Source organism: Panulirus ornatus, chromosome 18 (genome assembly GCF_036320965.1).
Source record: "Panulirus ornatus isolate Po-2019 chromosome 18, ASM3632096v1, whole genome shotgun sequence".
NCBI lineage: Eukaryota > Metazoa > Arthropoda > Malacostraca > Decapoda > Palinuridae > Panulirus > Panulirus ornatus.
Window position 1 is genome coordinate 9,041,848 of NC_092241.1, and position 17,910 is coordinate 9,059,757.

The following is a 17,910-nucleotide window of genomic DNA, read 5'->3' on the forward strand; positions in this document are numbered from 1 at the left end:
CTAAAGGTTTGTAATGTCATGGAAATAGAAATTGGCGAAAAGAAGGAAGAAAATTCCACAGCATTGCTGTTCAAAGTAAGGTTAATCCTCGTGTGATTGGTCTCTTCACAGAAATTATAGGAAGTAGCAGCCAGTCAGGTGTTACAGACCCAGGCCTTAGTGGCTTAGACACTTGTAGGTGGCTTACAAGAGCAGTGGCTAAAATTGGACCTGTAGAATAGTGTGGAACATTGTCATGGTAGATGGAAAAGGACAGTTGAAGAAAGGTGATAGGTGGAGATTAAAAGACAGAAAGCTTTTCATTTGACAGTGAACAGGAGGAAAGTGGAAGAAAGGTTAACCTAGATATGTGAGCTGTATTCTGTACTGAGTAGAATAGGACTTCTGTAGATATGGAATGAGTAGTCATGAGATTAGTCGTACTGACACCAATACAACACATGCAGATTTTGTGATGCTCAAAATATTTTTTGGGATTTCCAGGATAGAGTGGAGGATATGGTATGCCCATCATGTCTTGACATTTGAAAGTGGAAGTTGAGTGAGATTTAGAGCTAGAAAGATACCAAGGATGAAATGGAAGGATCAAGTGAAATTACAAACTAAATTGAGATATGATTTTTAGAATATCTGAGAATATCCCAGACACAAAGAGTATGTTGGACTGCTACAATTAAAGGGATACAAACTGGGTAATTTACAAATCTCAATCATGATTTAAAAAAAAGAATTTGGTTTCTAAGATGAAAGAAATCATGTAGAAATATAGCATACATACAAAAAAAGTCAGAAAAAATATGAGGCAGATGAGCCCCTCAAGCAAAATCAATGATGACATGAATCACTGTTTATGAAAGGAATATATGCAGACATGAAGAATATGTACTGGCAAGTGTGCTAACATAACTAATAGGGCCATGGTATGATGCTAAATTTAATGAATATATCTACCAACAGGAAGGGAGGAGGTGGGGTAGGACCTTACTGAGTGGTGATGCAAATTGAGTGAATGACACCTGTCAATATTCATGGTTGCTATTTACATTCACACATGTAGGTATCTTCCATATTTGTTTCCCATGTCAGTGATGTAGCACCAGGAACAGATGAAGAAGGGCCTTATTTGTTCATATCTATTTTCTAGCTGTTATGTGCAATGCACCAAAACCATATGCCTCAATCCACAACTAGGCCCCACATGCATTTTCATTATTTCCCCCAGTTGCTTCATGTCCCCTGGATCAGTCCATTGATGGGATAGAGTGAATTGGAGCAATGTGGTATACAGGGGGTGGGCCCTCCCATGTATACCACATTGCTCCAATTCACTCTGCTCTATGCACACCCTTTCACCCTCCTGCATATTTAGGTCCAGATCACTCAAAATCTTTTTCATTCAGTCCTTCCATTTCCAATTTGATTTACCCCTTCTCCTTGTCCCTCCATTTCAAACACATACATCCTCTTTGCCAGTCTCTCCTCACTCATTCTCTCCATTTGTCTAAACCATTTCAGCACACCTTCAGCTCTCCCAACCACACGCTTATTACCACGCCACTCCCTTACCCATTTATTATTTACTTGATCAAGCTACCTCACCACATATTGTCCTCGAACATTTCATTTTCAGTACATCTCCACTCTTCTGCACATTCTCATCTATAGCTCATGCTTCACATCCATTCAACATCACTAGGACTACTTTACCTTCAAACATACCCATTTTCACTCATAGATATTGACCTTTCTCTCCTCACATTTCTCAATACTTCCAAAACCTTTTTCCCAGATTACTTACTCAGGCTTCTGTGGTTCCATTCACTGCTGTAACTACTTCCAGGCATCTAAAAGAATTCACTTCCTCCAAATTTTCTTCAGTTAATTTCACACTTCAACTAACCTGTACCCTTTGCCTGCTAAACCTAGTAACCTTGCTTTTATTCACGTTCACTCATGACTTCCTTCCTTCACACAATACCACATTCAGTCACCAACTTCTTCAGTTTCTCACTTGAATCTACCAACAGTATTGTGTCAACAGGAAACTACAACTGACTCAATTCTCAAGCCACTTTATCCACTGCAGACTGCCCTTGCATTTACCTTCCTCACCACCACAAATTAAATAGCCATGGTAACATCACACACCATTGCTGCAGATCAACTTGGATACATTCAGTATCCTCTCTACCTACTTGCACATATTTCATACACTCATGATAAATCTCAGTGCTTTTAGATGCTTTTCTTCCGCACCATATATAATCATAAGACCTTCCCCAAAACTATCCAACGATATGCTTTCACCAGATACATAAATGCCATGTACAAATCTTTCTGTTTCTCTTTAGTATTTCTTACACACATTCTTTAAATCAAACAGAGATTTCCACAATAAGGAAATTTTTGACATTTAATTTGGTCTATAGATCTGACAGTTCAAGGTAACAGTTCAGGTTCAAAAACAAACCACCTCACAGAGCATCTGCTTTAACTTAAAAGTTAAGACTCTGGTCTTTCAGTATGTCGTATGGATGCTTACTGGGACATTTCAAGATCTTAGTGTTTGGTAGTTTTCTCCATTCAAGTGGTGCCCACACCTGTCAGTGTGAGACCTTTCAGATTATTCATAGCCCTGCAGCTTTGAGCAGGAATGACAGACAAAAGCTTCAAACAATTCCATAGTTCGAGCCAGATCCTTATATAGCAAATTAATACTTTGGAATACTCAGAGTGGTATTCCTTGTCTTCCCAAGGACAGCTTGATATTTTACATTTACTACAATTGCTTTGAGGTCCCAGATCTGGGTGTCTTCTCATTCATGGGTTCCTCAGCCTGTGATCTATGGATTCCTCACGAGCCATAGACCATTTCCAGATGGTCAAAAAAAAAAGCCAAAATTAGTTCAAACAAACATTGAGTAAAGCATGATGCTTACATGCTTTATATGCATAATTTTGTTAATAACTATAAAGATATTGTTTTGCTTATTGCCACCAATATTCTCTAATCTGTTAATATACTGCAAATGAAATTTGATTAATGTTGCTAGTTTTTGTCCTCATCCCTCGAGTGATAACATCTTAAGTTATACTGTACTCATTAATGAGCAATTTAGTTTTAGTAACTGTGCCTCCACCCCATAAATAAGTGTAGAATGGTCCACAGAACAAGTGGATGACTCTTAGTGATCCTTGAGGTGAAAACATTGTAAAACTACCAGCATATACTGTCTCTGGTTAGTTGATTCCAATCATCCACCATCGTAACAATGAACCAGTACTTTCATGCTTGGTATGACCTCTACTTACTCCAGTGCTGCATTTCCTAAAGAACTGTCCACCATCAGTGATATGGAAACCTGAAGGCTGATATCTGTCCTCTTTCTCTCCTCACCACCTTGATGGACAGCTCTGTAGCCCCCAACCTTTTGTTATATCAATCCTCTTAACTCAGGTACTATCATAGTTGCTTTTTTTCTTGTAACATTTCAGTCAGATCTTTGTGTTTTTTGGGTGTGGTGAGCAGACTTGTGAGGCATTATCCATTTTTGGTCTGAATTTTGCAGAGAATAATGTACTAAATGTGTCCTTATGCTTAGACTTGAATGCGATTCTTATACTTGCTAGCAGACAAGTTGCCTCTTTCAGTTTTTCTGGTGATATTAGGCACTGTGTCAACAATCCCCAACTCTTTCACATGCAGGTTTCTGTAGTTTATTTCGCATTAGGTAATTCTTGCACAGAAGCCTTCTCTCATCTTGTCTCATTCTCTTTACTTTGTTCTTATTTGGATTACCTCGTCATCTGCTTATCTGAACTAATTTGGGGTTTGCCCATTTTTCCTTGTAGGCTGATGCAATTATGCCCTCAGGTTCAGGAGACAAATTGCAGAGTAGAGAAATGTGATTTTTGAAGGATAAAGAATCTTATTTCACAGAAGCAAGGTACTGCAAGCAATTTTTCCTAGTTTTCTCACTCTGCCTGGTCTTTCTCTCCATTACAAAAAAAGACTTTCATCTTTGACTACTGTGACCAGGAACTGTGAAATGTGAGCTCTGGGTAGCTGTTAGACAATGGGTCAATATTGTCAGCCTTATGGCAGTTGCTGATTGGCTGAGGGTGGATCCAATTCATGAGTGAGCAGCTGCAGAAAAAACTAATGGTCATTTGCAAGGTTGAGCAAATGCTGGTGTCTGACTCCTAATCTGTATATTCTTTGGTTCATGATCATGGGACATCATCGAAGAGAAATGCTTTTTCAGTTTTCAAAACCAGTACTTTCAGTAAGTACTGATCTGTTACTCAAAATATGTAAGTGATCAGATTATACAATTAAGCACCATGTGATATTTGTTGAAGGCCATTTCAAGGCTAAGTCCACAAGTGCAGTAGATTTACTTTGTTGTATTGTCTCACTGTTTGCCATTTTTTATTTATTGTTCTTTAATGTTTTCCACCATTTGAGATGCTTTTGCACTTTAAAGAAATATGAATTATCCAACTCTGGAGATGTTGATGCATCATAGTAGTAATTCTGAATGAGCCTTAATGTAGCTTTTGGGAATTTTTGGGCTGCAGAAATTTGGATTTTTTAATCCCAACCTGTAATTATTTTTTTCTCTAAAAGATGTCAGTTTTTATAAGCACTGCTAATCATATTGTTACTCTTTGAAGAGAACTCCTTTTCTTTTAATGGCTCTTGTGTGATTCCACTAACATCAGAGTCTGAATCTGACAACAGTAGAGAAGGATGCTATGATGTGGATGGAAGAGGCTTTCTTACTAGCAGAAAATATACATTTGCTTTGAATTGGCATTATTTTCACCTATTTTTTCCCCATTGCTGCATTTAGATGAGGGCCAACACTTTGTCTAGGTACAATGAGACCCATATAGAAGTTCTTTCTTCTTTAAGTCTCATAAATGGATATTTTTAGATTCTGAAAATGTTTAAATTGTTAGAAATGTACTGAAATTTTTCATATTCTCTGAACAAAACTTACAGTGATTGATATTCCCACCAGTAACGTTATTTAAGGTTTTCTGAATAAAGGTTTATCTGTTAGCATTACAAATTGATCAGAATATATTGAAAATTGAATTACTTTGCACCATTATTTGAAAAATCATTTGGTTAGCTTAGGTGGCTCTCTTATGTTGAGATCACATGTTTGTATATTCTTCAAGAAATTATTTTGATTATTTTGGGTTACCTTAATAGCAGAAGACATGTTCATACACATGTGTATCCAGTATATAGTTTCCAAATACAGGATACTTGGCACATCCTTATGTATTGTATGCAAGGCATATGATCAAGAGCTACAAAGTGATAGTGATTCAAAATCATGGAAGTCAAACCCAACAGCCACACTATTGCATCTTACATTTATTTTGGATGCGTTCACCATATAAGCTAAGGCAAATATTCCTTCATCTTTACACTGTAGGATAGCTTATGGAAAACATCCTCTGAAAGCTACAAGTTTTGATTGTGAAAAGTGAAATTATAGAGAATTTTTTTTCATAAAGTAAGTCATAGAATTTATTCTTATATCAAAATATCTGTCATAATCTGTTGTTTTTTATCTTGGAAAAATGTGCATCCTTTATTCAGCCATGAAGTTTTGATCAGATTTGGCATCTTTAGGTTGCATCATGGCTCACAAATCAAGGACTGCCCAAAGAAGAAAGCAGGCAGATTACAACAGGCTTTCTACAGAAATTTCGAGAAGCTCCTGCCCCAAATTACCCAACAGATGTGGCTGGATTGGACAAATGGAGATTAGATATTTGGGCATCAGTTTTGCCTGAAATATATCATCAATACATAGGTGTGTATTTATCTTATGATGAAAGATTGTTAAATGTAGTACATCCAGACTAAGGAAAGTAAATTGGGAGGTAAGTTTGAATGGAGAAAAACTGGAGGAAGTAAAGTGTTTTAGATATCAGGGAGGGGACTTAGCAGTAGCTGGAACTATGGAAGCGGAAGTGAGTCACAGGGTGGGGAATAGGGTGAAGGTTCTGGGAGTGTTGAAGAATGTGTGGAAGGCAAGAATGTTATTCGGAGAGCAAAAATGGGTATGTTTGAAGGAATAGTGGTTCCAACAATGTTATATGGTTGCGAGGCATGGGCCATAGATAGGGTTATATGGAGGAGGGTGAATGTATTGGAAATGAAATGTTTGAGGACAATATGGGGTGTGAGGTGGTTTGATCAAGTAAGTAATGAAAGGATAAGAGAGATGTGTGGGAATAAAAGGAGTGTGGTTGAGAGAGCAGAAGAGGGTGTATTAAAATGGTTTGGTCACATGGAGAGAATGAGTTAGGAAAGATTGACAAAGAGGATATATGTATCAGAAGTGGAAGGAACAAGGAGAAGCAGGAGACCAAATTGGAGGTGGAAGGATGAAGTGAAAAAGATTTTGAGTGATCAGGGCCTGAACATACAGGAGGGTGAAAGGTTTGCAAGGAATAGAGTGAATTGGAATGATGTGCTATACAGGGGTCGGAGTGCTGTCATTGCACTGAACCAGGGCATGTGAAGCATATTGGAAAGGATCACAATTTTGTGCGAGTTCAAGATATTCCTATGAGTCCACAGGGAAAATGAAACACAAAAAGTTCCCAAGCGCACTTTCGTGTAAGAATCACATCATCAAGGGATCAACATGTTTACCAAATGGCGTCCTAGCTTTGTCTCTTCGATGTATATCAACTGACTGTTATATTTCTCTCTTGTGTCTCCCCTGATGATGTGATTACACGAAAGTGCACTTGGGAACTTTTCGTGTTTCATTTTCCCCGTGGACTCATAGGAATGTATATATACATATATATATATATATATATATATATATATATATATATATATATATATATATATATATATATATATTTCATTATTTTTATTATTTTGCTTTGTCACTGTCTCCAGCGTTAGCGAGGTAGCGCAAGGAAGCAGACGAAAGAATGGCCAAACCCACCCACATACACATGTATATACATACACGTCCACACACGCAAATATACATACCTATACATCTCAATGTACACATATATATACACACACAGACATATACATATATACACATGTACATAATTCATACTGTCTGCCTTTATTTATTCCCATCGCCACCTCGCCACACATGGAATAACAACCCCCTCCCCCCTCATGTGTGCAAGGTAGCGCTAGGAAAAGACAACAAAGGCCCCATTCGTTCACACTCAGTCTCTAGCTGTCATGTAATAATGCACCGAAACCACAGCTCCCCCTCCACATCCAGGTCCCACCCCAGACGCCCCACATGCCCTGGTTCAGTCCATCGACAGCACATCGACCCCGGCATACCACATCGTTCCAATTCACTCCTTTCCCTGCACACCCCCCACCCTCTTGCATGTTCAGGCCCCGATTACTCCCCCCTCACTCCATCCTTCCACCTCCAATTTGGTCTCCCACCTCTCTTCGTTCCCCCCCACCTCCGACACACACATCCCCCCCGGTCAACCTTTCCTCACTCACCCCCCTCCACGTGACCAAACCACCTCAAAACTTCCTCCTCTGCCCCCCCAACCACACTCTTTCCACTTCCACACATCTCTCCCACCCTCACATCACTTACTCGATCAAACCACCTCACACCACACACCGTCCTCAAACACCTCACTTCCAGCACACCCACCCTCCTGCGCACAACTTTATCCATCGCCCACGCCTCGCAACCATACAACATTGTTGGAACCACTATTCCTTCAAACATACCCATTTTTGCTTTCCGAGATAATGTTCTCGACTTCCAAACATTCTTCAAGGCTCCCAGAATTTTTGCCCCTTCCCCCACCCTATGATTCGCTTCCGCTTCCATGGTTCCATCTGCTGCCAGATCTACTCCCAGATATCTAAAACACTTTACTCCCTCCAGTTTTTCTCCATTCAAACTTACCTCCTAATAGACTTGACCCTCAACCCTACTATACCTAATAACCTTGCTCTTATTCACATTTACTCTCAGCTTTCTTCTTTCACACACTTTATCAAACTCAGTCACCAGCTTCTGTAGTTTCTCACCCAAATCAACCACCAGCGCTGTATCATCAGCGAACAACAACTGACTCACTTCCCAAGCCCTCTCATCTACAACAGACTGCATACTTGCCCCTCTCTCCAAAACTCTTGCATTCACCTCCCTAACAACCCCATCCATAAACAAATTAAACAACCATGGATACATTACGCATCCCTGCTGCAAACCGACATTAACTGGGAACCAATCACTTTCCTCTCTTCCTACTCATACACATGCATTACATCCTTGATAAAAAAATTTTCACTGCTTCTAGCAACTTACCTCCCTCACCATATACTCTTAATACCTTCCACAGAGCATCTCTATCATCTCAATCATATGCCTTCTCCAGATCCATAAATGCTACCTACAAATCCATTTGTTTTTCTGTTTCTCACATACATTCTTCAAAGCAAACACCTGATCCACACATCCTCTACCACTTCTGAAATCACACTGATCTTCCCCAATCTGATGCTCTGTACATGCCTTCACCCTCTCATTCAATACCCTCCCATATAATGGATTTAATTTATTGCAGGTGATGTATACTCTTTGTGGAAGCTGGAGAGATTGAACCGTCTATCTTTGACACCAAGTGTCATAAGTATGTTGGAAGAACTTGCCTCTGACTTCAATCTTGGCCTTATTACTAATGGTGTGTTAAAATGGTTTTTGTATTTTATCTTATGTATCTTCCAAATATTAACTTGGAATTATAGTTAGGCTTATTTAGTAAAGCTGGAAATTTTTGTGGGAACATTTTTAGAACTGTAATGGGTAACCAAAATGAAATACAGATTGAAAAAAAAAATTGGTTTTAAACTCTTGATAACTGGGTCTTGTAAGGGAATTAAGTGTCCATACCCTTTTGCCAGCCTGTGGAGCTGCACCAAGTTACCCTAGTTATGCAAAATTACTATCCCAAAAAGGTACATTTGTGTTCTTGATCCACTCCATGTTAATAGGAAAAGAGTTAAAGATAGTTAGATTAATAGATTTTTCACATATAATTGCCCCAGAACCCCTTTCTGAGAAAGCCTTGGTGTAACCCAGGACTTCTTTCCAGGATCTCATTTAGCTCTAAGGCTTTGCTACTTCCAGCAGCAGAGAAATTTTTCTAATAAGATTGTACTTGTAAACCATGATTTTTCACTCATTTTATAACCTTATTCAGTTAGGAGTCTGAGAACACCAAGGTAAACAGAAATCATGTCATTTTGATGAAATTGAAGAATGTTAGGAAAAAACAGACAGCCTATTCTGACTTGTGAGGCTGAAAAGGCTCCTCCCATTTCTAGCCATATAACTCTGTAAACAAGGAATTTCAGCTCATGTGACGATCAGGACTAAAGCAAGGAACAATCTGAATCCTCAGCATGATTTGCGCTGTGCTGTCTGTCACCATAAAGCAGAATCTGAAAGAACTCACCCATAAAATGAGGAAACATCACAGTAGCCACTAAGATACTATATGTTTTCTTCCTTTTTTAGTTTTTGCAGTGATGTTCATTTGAAGAAAGAAATTATCAAAGTCCTGTCATTTGTGTGATCATAGAAAAAGCATGGTAACCACAATTTTTCCCAAACATTTTTGGATTTGATCCAGAACACAGAATTTTTTGGCGTGACCACCCTCAGGACAGAAACAGTTTCAATGTTTCTTCATTTAGTTTTTATTAAATTTTTTTTATTATTATACTTTTTCACTGTCTCCCACGTTAGCAAGGTAACGCAAGGAAACAGATGAAAGAATGGCCCAATCCACCCACATACACATGTATATACATAGGCGTCCAGACACGCACATATACATACCTACACATCTCAACCTATACATATATATACACACACATGTACATAATTCATTCATAATGCGTACGAGTAGGAAGAGAGGAAAGTGATTGGTTCTCAGTGAATGTTGGTTTGCGACAGGGGTGTGTGATGTCTCCATGGTTGTTTAATTTGTTTGTGGATGGGGTTGTTAGGGAGGTGAATGCAAGAGTTTTGGAAAGAGGGGCAAGTATGCAGTCTGTTGTGGATGAGAGAGCTTGGGAAGTGAGTCAGTTGTTGTTCACTGATGATACAGTGCTGGTGGCTGATTCAGAAACTGCAGAAGCTGGTGACTGAGTCTGGTAAAGTGTGTGAATGAAGAAAGCTGAGAGTAATTGTGAATAAGAGCAAGGTTATTAGGTACAGTACGGTTGAGGGACAACTCAATTGGGAGGTAAGTTTGAATGGAGAAAAGCTGGAGGGTGAAGTGTTTTAGATATCTGGGAGTGGATTTGGCAGCAGATGGAACCATGGAAGCGGAAGTGAATCACAGGGTGGAGGAGGGGGCGAAAGTTCTGGGAGTGTTGAAGAATGTGTGGAAGTCGAGAACATTATCTCGGAAAGGAAAAATGGGTATGTTTGAAGGAATAGTTCTAATAATGTTATATGGTTGCGAGGCATGGGCTATAGATAGAGTTGTGCAGAGGAGGGTGGATGTGCTGGAAATGAGATGTTTAAGGACAATATGTGGTGTGAGGTGGTTTGATTGAGTAATAATAGGGTGAGAGAGATGTGTGGTAATAAAAAGAGTGTGGTTGAGAGAGCAGAAGAGGGTGTTTTGAAATGGTTTGGTCACATGGAGAGAATGAGTGAGGAAAGATTGACAAAGAGGATATATGTGTCAGAGGTGGAGGGAACGAGGAGAAGCAGGATACCAAATTGGAGGTGGAAAGATGGAGTGAAAAAGATTTTGAGTGATCGGGGCCTAAACATGCAGGAGGGTGAAAGGTGTGCAAGGAATTGAGTTAATTGGAACGATGTGGTATACCGTGGTCGACGTGCTGTCAGTGGATTGAACCAGGGCATGTGAAGTGTCTGGGGTAAACCATGGAAAGTTCTGTGGGGCCTGGATGTGGAAAGGTAGCTGTGGTTTCGGTGCATTATACATGACAGCTAGAGACTGAGTGTGAACGGACGTGACCTTTGTTGTCTTTTCCTAGCGCTACCTCATGCACATGCACAGGGAGGGGGTTGTTATTTCATGTGTGGCAGGGTGGCAGTGGGAATGAATAAAGGCAGACAGTATGAATTATGTACATGTGTATATATGTATATGTCTGTGTGTGTATATATGTATACGTTGAGATGTATAGGTATGTATATTTGCTTGTGCGGACGTTTATGTATGTACATGTGTATGTGGGTGGGTTGGGCCATTCTTTTGTCTGTTTCCTTGTGCTACCTCGCTAACGCGGGAGACAGCGACAAAGTAAAATAAATAAATAGACATAATTCATACTGTCTGCCCTTATTCATTCCTGTCGCCACCCCGCCACACATGAAATGACAACCCCCTCCCCCTGCATGTGTGCAAGGTAGCACTAGGAAAAGACAACAAAGGCCACATTTGTTCACACTCAGTCTCTAGCTGTCATGTATAATGCACCAAAACCACAGCTCCCTTTCCACATCCAGGCCCCACAAAACTTTCCATAGTTACTTAAGAATCAATAAATATCGATATTTCTTATGTTGATCGAAGAAAATGAAAGGCACATCTTCATGCAAATGTAATTTATTGCAGTATTAGGCAAGCAAAAAAAAAAAAAAGCTTTTGAGTGGCAACTATGATGTTTCATGAGTGAGCCCCTCTGATTATTGATTCTTTGCTTATAAATGTCATTTATAAGTCTATGAAGCTCAATTTCATACCCAGCTAAAAAGGTTAAGGTGTAAGTACCCTTACCTTTGTTGTGTAACAGACAAGCAAAGAAGCAAAGATTTATATTTTCTGAAAAGACAACATCCGAGTTTGTATCTACAGTCTCTTTGAAAGTCTTATATACTGACTGAAATGGACATTCTTTAGAGGAACTAATGAATTAAGTGAGGTCTCTGGCACTGAGGTTTCTTTACTGACATTTGATATACAGAAAAGAGACTTGTAATACCTGGGATTAAGCATTTAGGCATGCCTTGGCTAACAGATCTGAGCAAGTGGTGAGTAATTGAGACAGGATTCGAGCATTGATGAAGAAAGGGTACCTAGGCTATTTTATTAACTAATCCCAGTCGGGAAGCGGATGTAATGAATGGATATGTGGCAGGACAATCTTGTTTTTTGATAGGAAATTCAGTTTTTCATAATATATAGTATCCATGATATGTAGTGTTATCATTTTTTCCTTGGATTCATGTGAATTACTTCCATGTGGAAATGTGAATGAAGTCTAGCCCTATAACACAGAACAAATTTTATATAGTGAAACATAGTCATCTTTCATGTTATTATGTAGAAAATGGGCAATTTCTTGTGTACAATCATTTTCCTTCTTTTATACTTCAGGTCCATCTGTAGCCCAGTGGGAGAAGATAAATGAGAGTGGTTGTCACAAGTTCTTTGATACAGTTATTGTGAGTGGGGACTTAGATGTTGAAAAGCCTAATAAATGTATTTATGAACTGGCTTGCAGCGAACTAAAAGTAAGTTCAGCACCCAATCTATAGTTGTATTTGAAATTAGTAAAAGAGGATGACAGTGTTATTATCAGTAATAATGTTATTTTTGTTTTTTCATACTGTTTGCTGTATCCCACACTGACAAGGTAGTACCAGGAACAGATAAAGAAAAGGCCTCATTCATTCACATCCTTTCTCTATCATGTTTAATGCACTGAAACCACAGCCCCCTATCCACAAGGGCCAGAGGAGGACAACAAAGATGGTTTTAGAATTAAGAGAGCTTAGTTACAGGAGATGGCTAAAGGCTCTACATTTGTCAAGCTGGGAAGAGAGATAAGTGAGGGGTGACCTGATCACAACCTTTAAGTATTTAAAAAAACATTAGTGACATGGACAGAGAACAGATTCTCGAGAAATGTAGGGATAGAGCAACCAGAGGAACTAAAATGAAATTTAGGACGACACTTGTTAAAAAGGATGTACAGAAGTACTTTCATAGTATAAGTTTTGTGGATGAGTTTAATAGAATGACTGAGTACATGGGTAATACAGACAGCATACATAAATTTAAGAAGCTGTATGACAGGAGAGGCTGTTCAAGAGATGGGGCCCTGTGGGAGTAAAACTCCCTCCCCATACTCTACAAATAGGTAATTACAACTAGACAAAACAGACTTTTCCTTTGTTTCCTCTGCCTGCTTCATATAATCCTGAATGACATGCTTCAGGGACTTTAGCAGCTTCAAGGCTAAAGTCAGTGGCAGGGAAAGGAGTCCATGCTTTCCCTGCTGCTGCTGGAAAAGTCCCTGAAGAATGCAGCCCCAGAGTATATGAAGCAGCCAGAGGAAACCAAGGAAAGATCTGTGGGGCTGGTTTTAAAACCTAATTGTAGTATATGGAGCGGGAGTTTTTTATGCTAAAAAATATCCTGAACCATATACACCTGCAATTTTTGTTTTTTTCAGAAGTTAGTAGATTTGCTTGAAAACCTCTGTATATGGACTTTTTTTCACATGATACGAATATGGGGTTGAAATATTGTTTGGGAATCGTTAAAGCATGTAAAGGATTATTACAATGTAAGAATATTGTGCCATTTATTTGTTTCATAATAATCAGTCGGGTACAGGAAGCATTATGAGATATTTTCCATGCCTACATCAAGTATAGAAGCATTTCCTCTTGTTATAGTACAGTTTTAAAATAAAAAGTTTTTAGGGCTAAAAAATACTCCGCAATTTTTATTATTTTTCAGAGGGTAACAGATTTGCTTGAAAATCTTAGTATTTGGACTACTTTTCATGCTTAATCTGGGGTTGAAATATTGTTTAGGGGGTCATTAAGGGGCATGATTAATGAATACACTTTATATAGGTTGTGTCATTATTTGTTTCATATTTATCAAGTATGTGTTGGCTAAGGGAAGCATTATGGGATATTTTCAATGTTTATTTCGGCTATAGAAGTGTTTCATCGTGTTATATTACGGTTTTAAAAGGAAAAGTTTTTAGTATTTTTCAAAGGGAACATTTTTTTTTTTTTTTTTTTTCTTTTTGCTTTGTCGCTGTCTCCCGCGTTTGCGAGGTAGCGCAAGGAAACACACGAAAGAAATGGCCCAACCCACCCCCATACACATGTATATACATACGTCCACACACGCAAATATACATACCTACACAGCTTTCCATGGTTTACCCCAGACGCTTCACATGCCCTGATTCAATCCACTGACAGCACGTCAACCCCGGTATACCACATCGATCCAATTCACTCTGTTCCTTGCCCTCCTTTCACCCTCCTGCATGTTCAGGCCCCGATCACACAAAATCTTTTTCACTCCATCTTTCCACCTCCAATTTGGTCTCCCACTTCTCCTCGTTCCCTCCACCTCCGACACATATATCCTCTTGGTCAATCTTTCCTCACTCATTCTCTCCATGTGCCCAAACCATTTCAAAACACCCTCTTTTGCTCTCTCAACCACGCTCTTCTTATTTCCACACATCTCTCTTACCCTTACGTTACTTACTCGATCAAACCACCTCACACCACACACTGTCCTCAAACATCTCATTTCCAGCACATCCATCCTCCTGCGCACAACTCTATCCATAGCCCACGCCTCGCAACCATACAACATTGTTGGAACCACTATTCCTTCAAACATACCCATTTTTGCTTTCCGAGATAATGTTCTCGACTTCCACACATTCTTCAAGGCTCCCAGGATTTTTGCCCCCTCCCCCACCCTATGATCCATCTCCGCTTCCATGGTTCCATCCGCTGCCAGATCCACTCCCAGATATCTAAAACACTTTACTTCCTCCAGTTTTTCTCCATTCAAACTTACCTCCCAACTGACTTGACCCTCAACCCTACTGTACCTAATAACCTTGCTCTTATTCACATTTACTCTCAACTTTCTTCTTTCACACACTTTACCAAACTCAGTCACCAGCTTCTGCAGTTTCTCACATGAATCAGCCACCAGCGCTGTATCATCAGCGAACAACAACTGACTCACTTCCCAAGCTCTCTCATCCCCAACAGACTTCATACTTGCCCTTCTTTCCAAAACTTGCATTCACCTCCCTAACAACCCCATCCATAAACAAATTAAACAACCATGGAGACATCACACACCCCTGCCGCAAACCTACATTCACTGAGAACCAATCACTTTTCTCTCTTCCTACACGTACACATGCCTTACATCCTCGATAAAAACTTTTCACTGCTTCTAACAACTTGCCTCCCACACCATATATTCTTAATACCTTCCACAGAGCAACATAGTTGCTTGAAAACTTCAATATAAGGGCTATTTTTTCATGTGAATGATGATTACATTTGAAGAAGATTGTCATATATTCGGTTCATATTAATCAGGTATTTGCAGTCAAGAGAAGCATTACTAGTTATTTTCCTTGCTTATATCAAATATAGAAGAATTTCGTCATGTTTTATTACAATTGTGAAAGAAAAGATTTGCTTGAAAACTTCAGTGTAAGGGCTATTTTTCATGTTGAATATGAATCTGGGGTTGAAATTTTGCTTGGGAGTCATTAAGTCCCGGTGATTAGGGGTCATAAAGGGATTCAGGGAACTATTTAAAGATTTATGTGATTATTTGTTTTGTATTTGTCTGGAATCTATTTGTTTGGGGAAGCACAATACGGTATTTTCCGTGATTATCTATCAAGGATGTAAATGTTTCATTAAGATATATTTCAGTTTTTTATAAATAAAAGATGCTTGTGGCATGAGAAGCGTAGGAGGTGGGTTGATTAGAAAGGGTAGTGAGTGATGGGATGAAGAAGTAAGATTATTAGTGAAAGAGAAGAGAGAGGCATTTGGACGATTTTTGCAGGGAAAAAATGCAAATGAGTGGGAGATGTATAAAAGAAAGAGGCAGGAGGTCAAGAGAAAGGTGCAAGAGGTGAAAAAGAGGGCAAATGAGAGTTGGGGTGAGAGAGTATCATTAAATTTTAGGGAGAATAAAAAGATGTTTTGGAAGGAGGTAAATAAAGTGCGTAAGACAAGGGAGCAAATGGGAACTTCAGTGAAGGGGGCTAATGGGGAGGTGATAACAAGTAGTGGTGATGTGAGGAGATGGAGTGAGTATTTTGAAGGTTTGTTGAATGTGTTTGATGATAGAGTGGCAGATATAGGGTGTTTTGGTCGAGGTGGTGTGCAAAGTGAGAGGCTGAGGGAAAATGATTTGGTAAACAGGGAAGAGGTAGTATAAGCTTTGCGGAAGATGAAAGCCGGCAAGGCAGCAGGTTTGGATGGTATTGCAGTGGAATCTATTAAAAAAGGGGGTAACTGTATTGTTGACTGGTTGGTAAGGTTATTTAATGTATGTATGATTCATGGTGAGGTGCCGAGGATTGGCGGAATGCTTGCATAGTGCCATTGTACAAAGGCAAAGGGGATAAGAGTGAGTGCTCAAATTACAGAGGTATAAGTTTGTTGAGTATTCCTGGTAAATTATATGGGAGGTTATTGATTGAGAGGGTGAAGGCATGTACAGAGCATCAGATTGGGGAAGAGCAGTGTGGTTTCAGAAGTGGTAGAGGATGTGTGGATCAGGTATTTGCTTTGAAGAATGTATGTGAGAAATACTTAGAAAAGCAAATGGATTTGTATGTAGCATTTATGGATCTGGAGAAGGCATATGATAGAGTTGATGCTTTGTGGAAGGTATTAAGAATATATGGTGTGGGAGGCAAGTTGTTAGAAGCAGTGAAAAGTTTTTATTGAGGATGTAAGGCATGTGTACGTGAAGGAAGAGAGAAAAGTGATTGGTTCTCAGTGAATGTAGGTTTGCGGCAGAGGTGTGTGATGTCTCCATGGTTGTTTAATTTGTTTATGGATGGGGTTGTTAGGGAGGTGAATGCAAGAGTTTTGGAAAGAGGGGCAAGTATGCAGTCTGTTGTGGATGAGAGAGCTTGGGAAGTGAGTCAGTTGTTGTTCGCTGATGATACAACACTGGTGGCTAATTCATGTGAGAAACTGCAGAAGCTGGTGACTGAGTTTGGTAAAGTGTGTGAAAGAAGAAAGTTGAGAGTAAATGTGAATAAGAGCAAGGTTATTAGGTACAGCAGGGTTGAGGGTCAAGTCATTTGGGAGGTAAGTTTGAATGGAGAAAAACTGGAGGAAGTAAAGTGTTTTAGATATCTGGGAGTGGATCTGGCAGTGGATGGAACCATGGAAGCGGGAGTGAATCATAGGGTAGGGGGAGGGGGCGAAAATTCTGGGAGCCTTGAAGAATGTGTGGAAGTTGAGAACATTATCTCGGAAAGCAAAAATGGGTATGTTTGAAGGAATAGTGGTTCCAACAATATTGTATGGTTACGAGGCGTGGGCTATAGATAGAGTTGTGCACAGGAGGGTGGATGTGCTGGAAATGAGATGTTTGAGGACAATATATGGTGTGAGGGGGTTTGATCAAGTAAGTAATGAAGGGTAAGAGAGATGTGTGGAAATACAGAGAGTGTGGTTGAGAGAGCAGAAGAGGGTGTTTTGAAATGGTTTGATCACATGGAGAGAATGAGTGAGGAAAGATTGACCAAGAGGATATATGTGTCAGTGGTGGAGGGAACAAGGAGAAGTGGGAGACCAAATTGGAGGTGGAAAGATGGAGTGAAAAAGATTTTGAGTGATTGGGGTCTGAACATGCAGGAGGGTGAAAGGCATGTAAGGAATAGAGTGAATTGGAACGATGTGGTATACCGGGGTTGACGCACTGTCAATGGATTGAACCTGGGCATGTGAGGCATCTGGGGTAAACCATGGAAAGTTCTGTGGGGCCTGGATGTGGAAAGGGAGCTGTGGTTTCAGTGCATTATTACATGACAGCTAGAGACTGAGTGTGAAC

General features: G+C 39.6%; 1 protein-coding gene across 4 annotated transcripts in view; it reads left to right on the top strand.

The window, feature by feature from the left end:
• The window catches only part of LOC139754985 (N-acylneuraminate-9-phosphatase), a 68,127-nt gene that overhangs the window by 24,956 nt on the left and 25,261 nt on the right, over nt 1-17,910 (top strand). For all 4 annotated transcript variants that reach the window (XM_071672855.1, XM_071672856.1, XM_071672859.1 and 1 more), the window contains exons 2-4: nt 5,654-5,837; nt 8,617-8,733; nt 12,415-12,551. In XM_071672855.1, the coding sequence (XP_071528956.1) occupies nt 5,654-5,837; nt 8,617-8,733; nt 12,415-12,551 (438 nt within the window). The remainder of the gene's footprint in view (nt 1-5,653; nt 5,838-8,616; nt 8,734-12,414; nt 12,552-17,910) is intronic.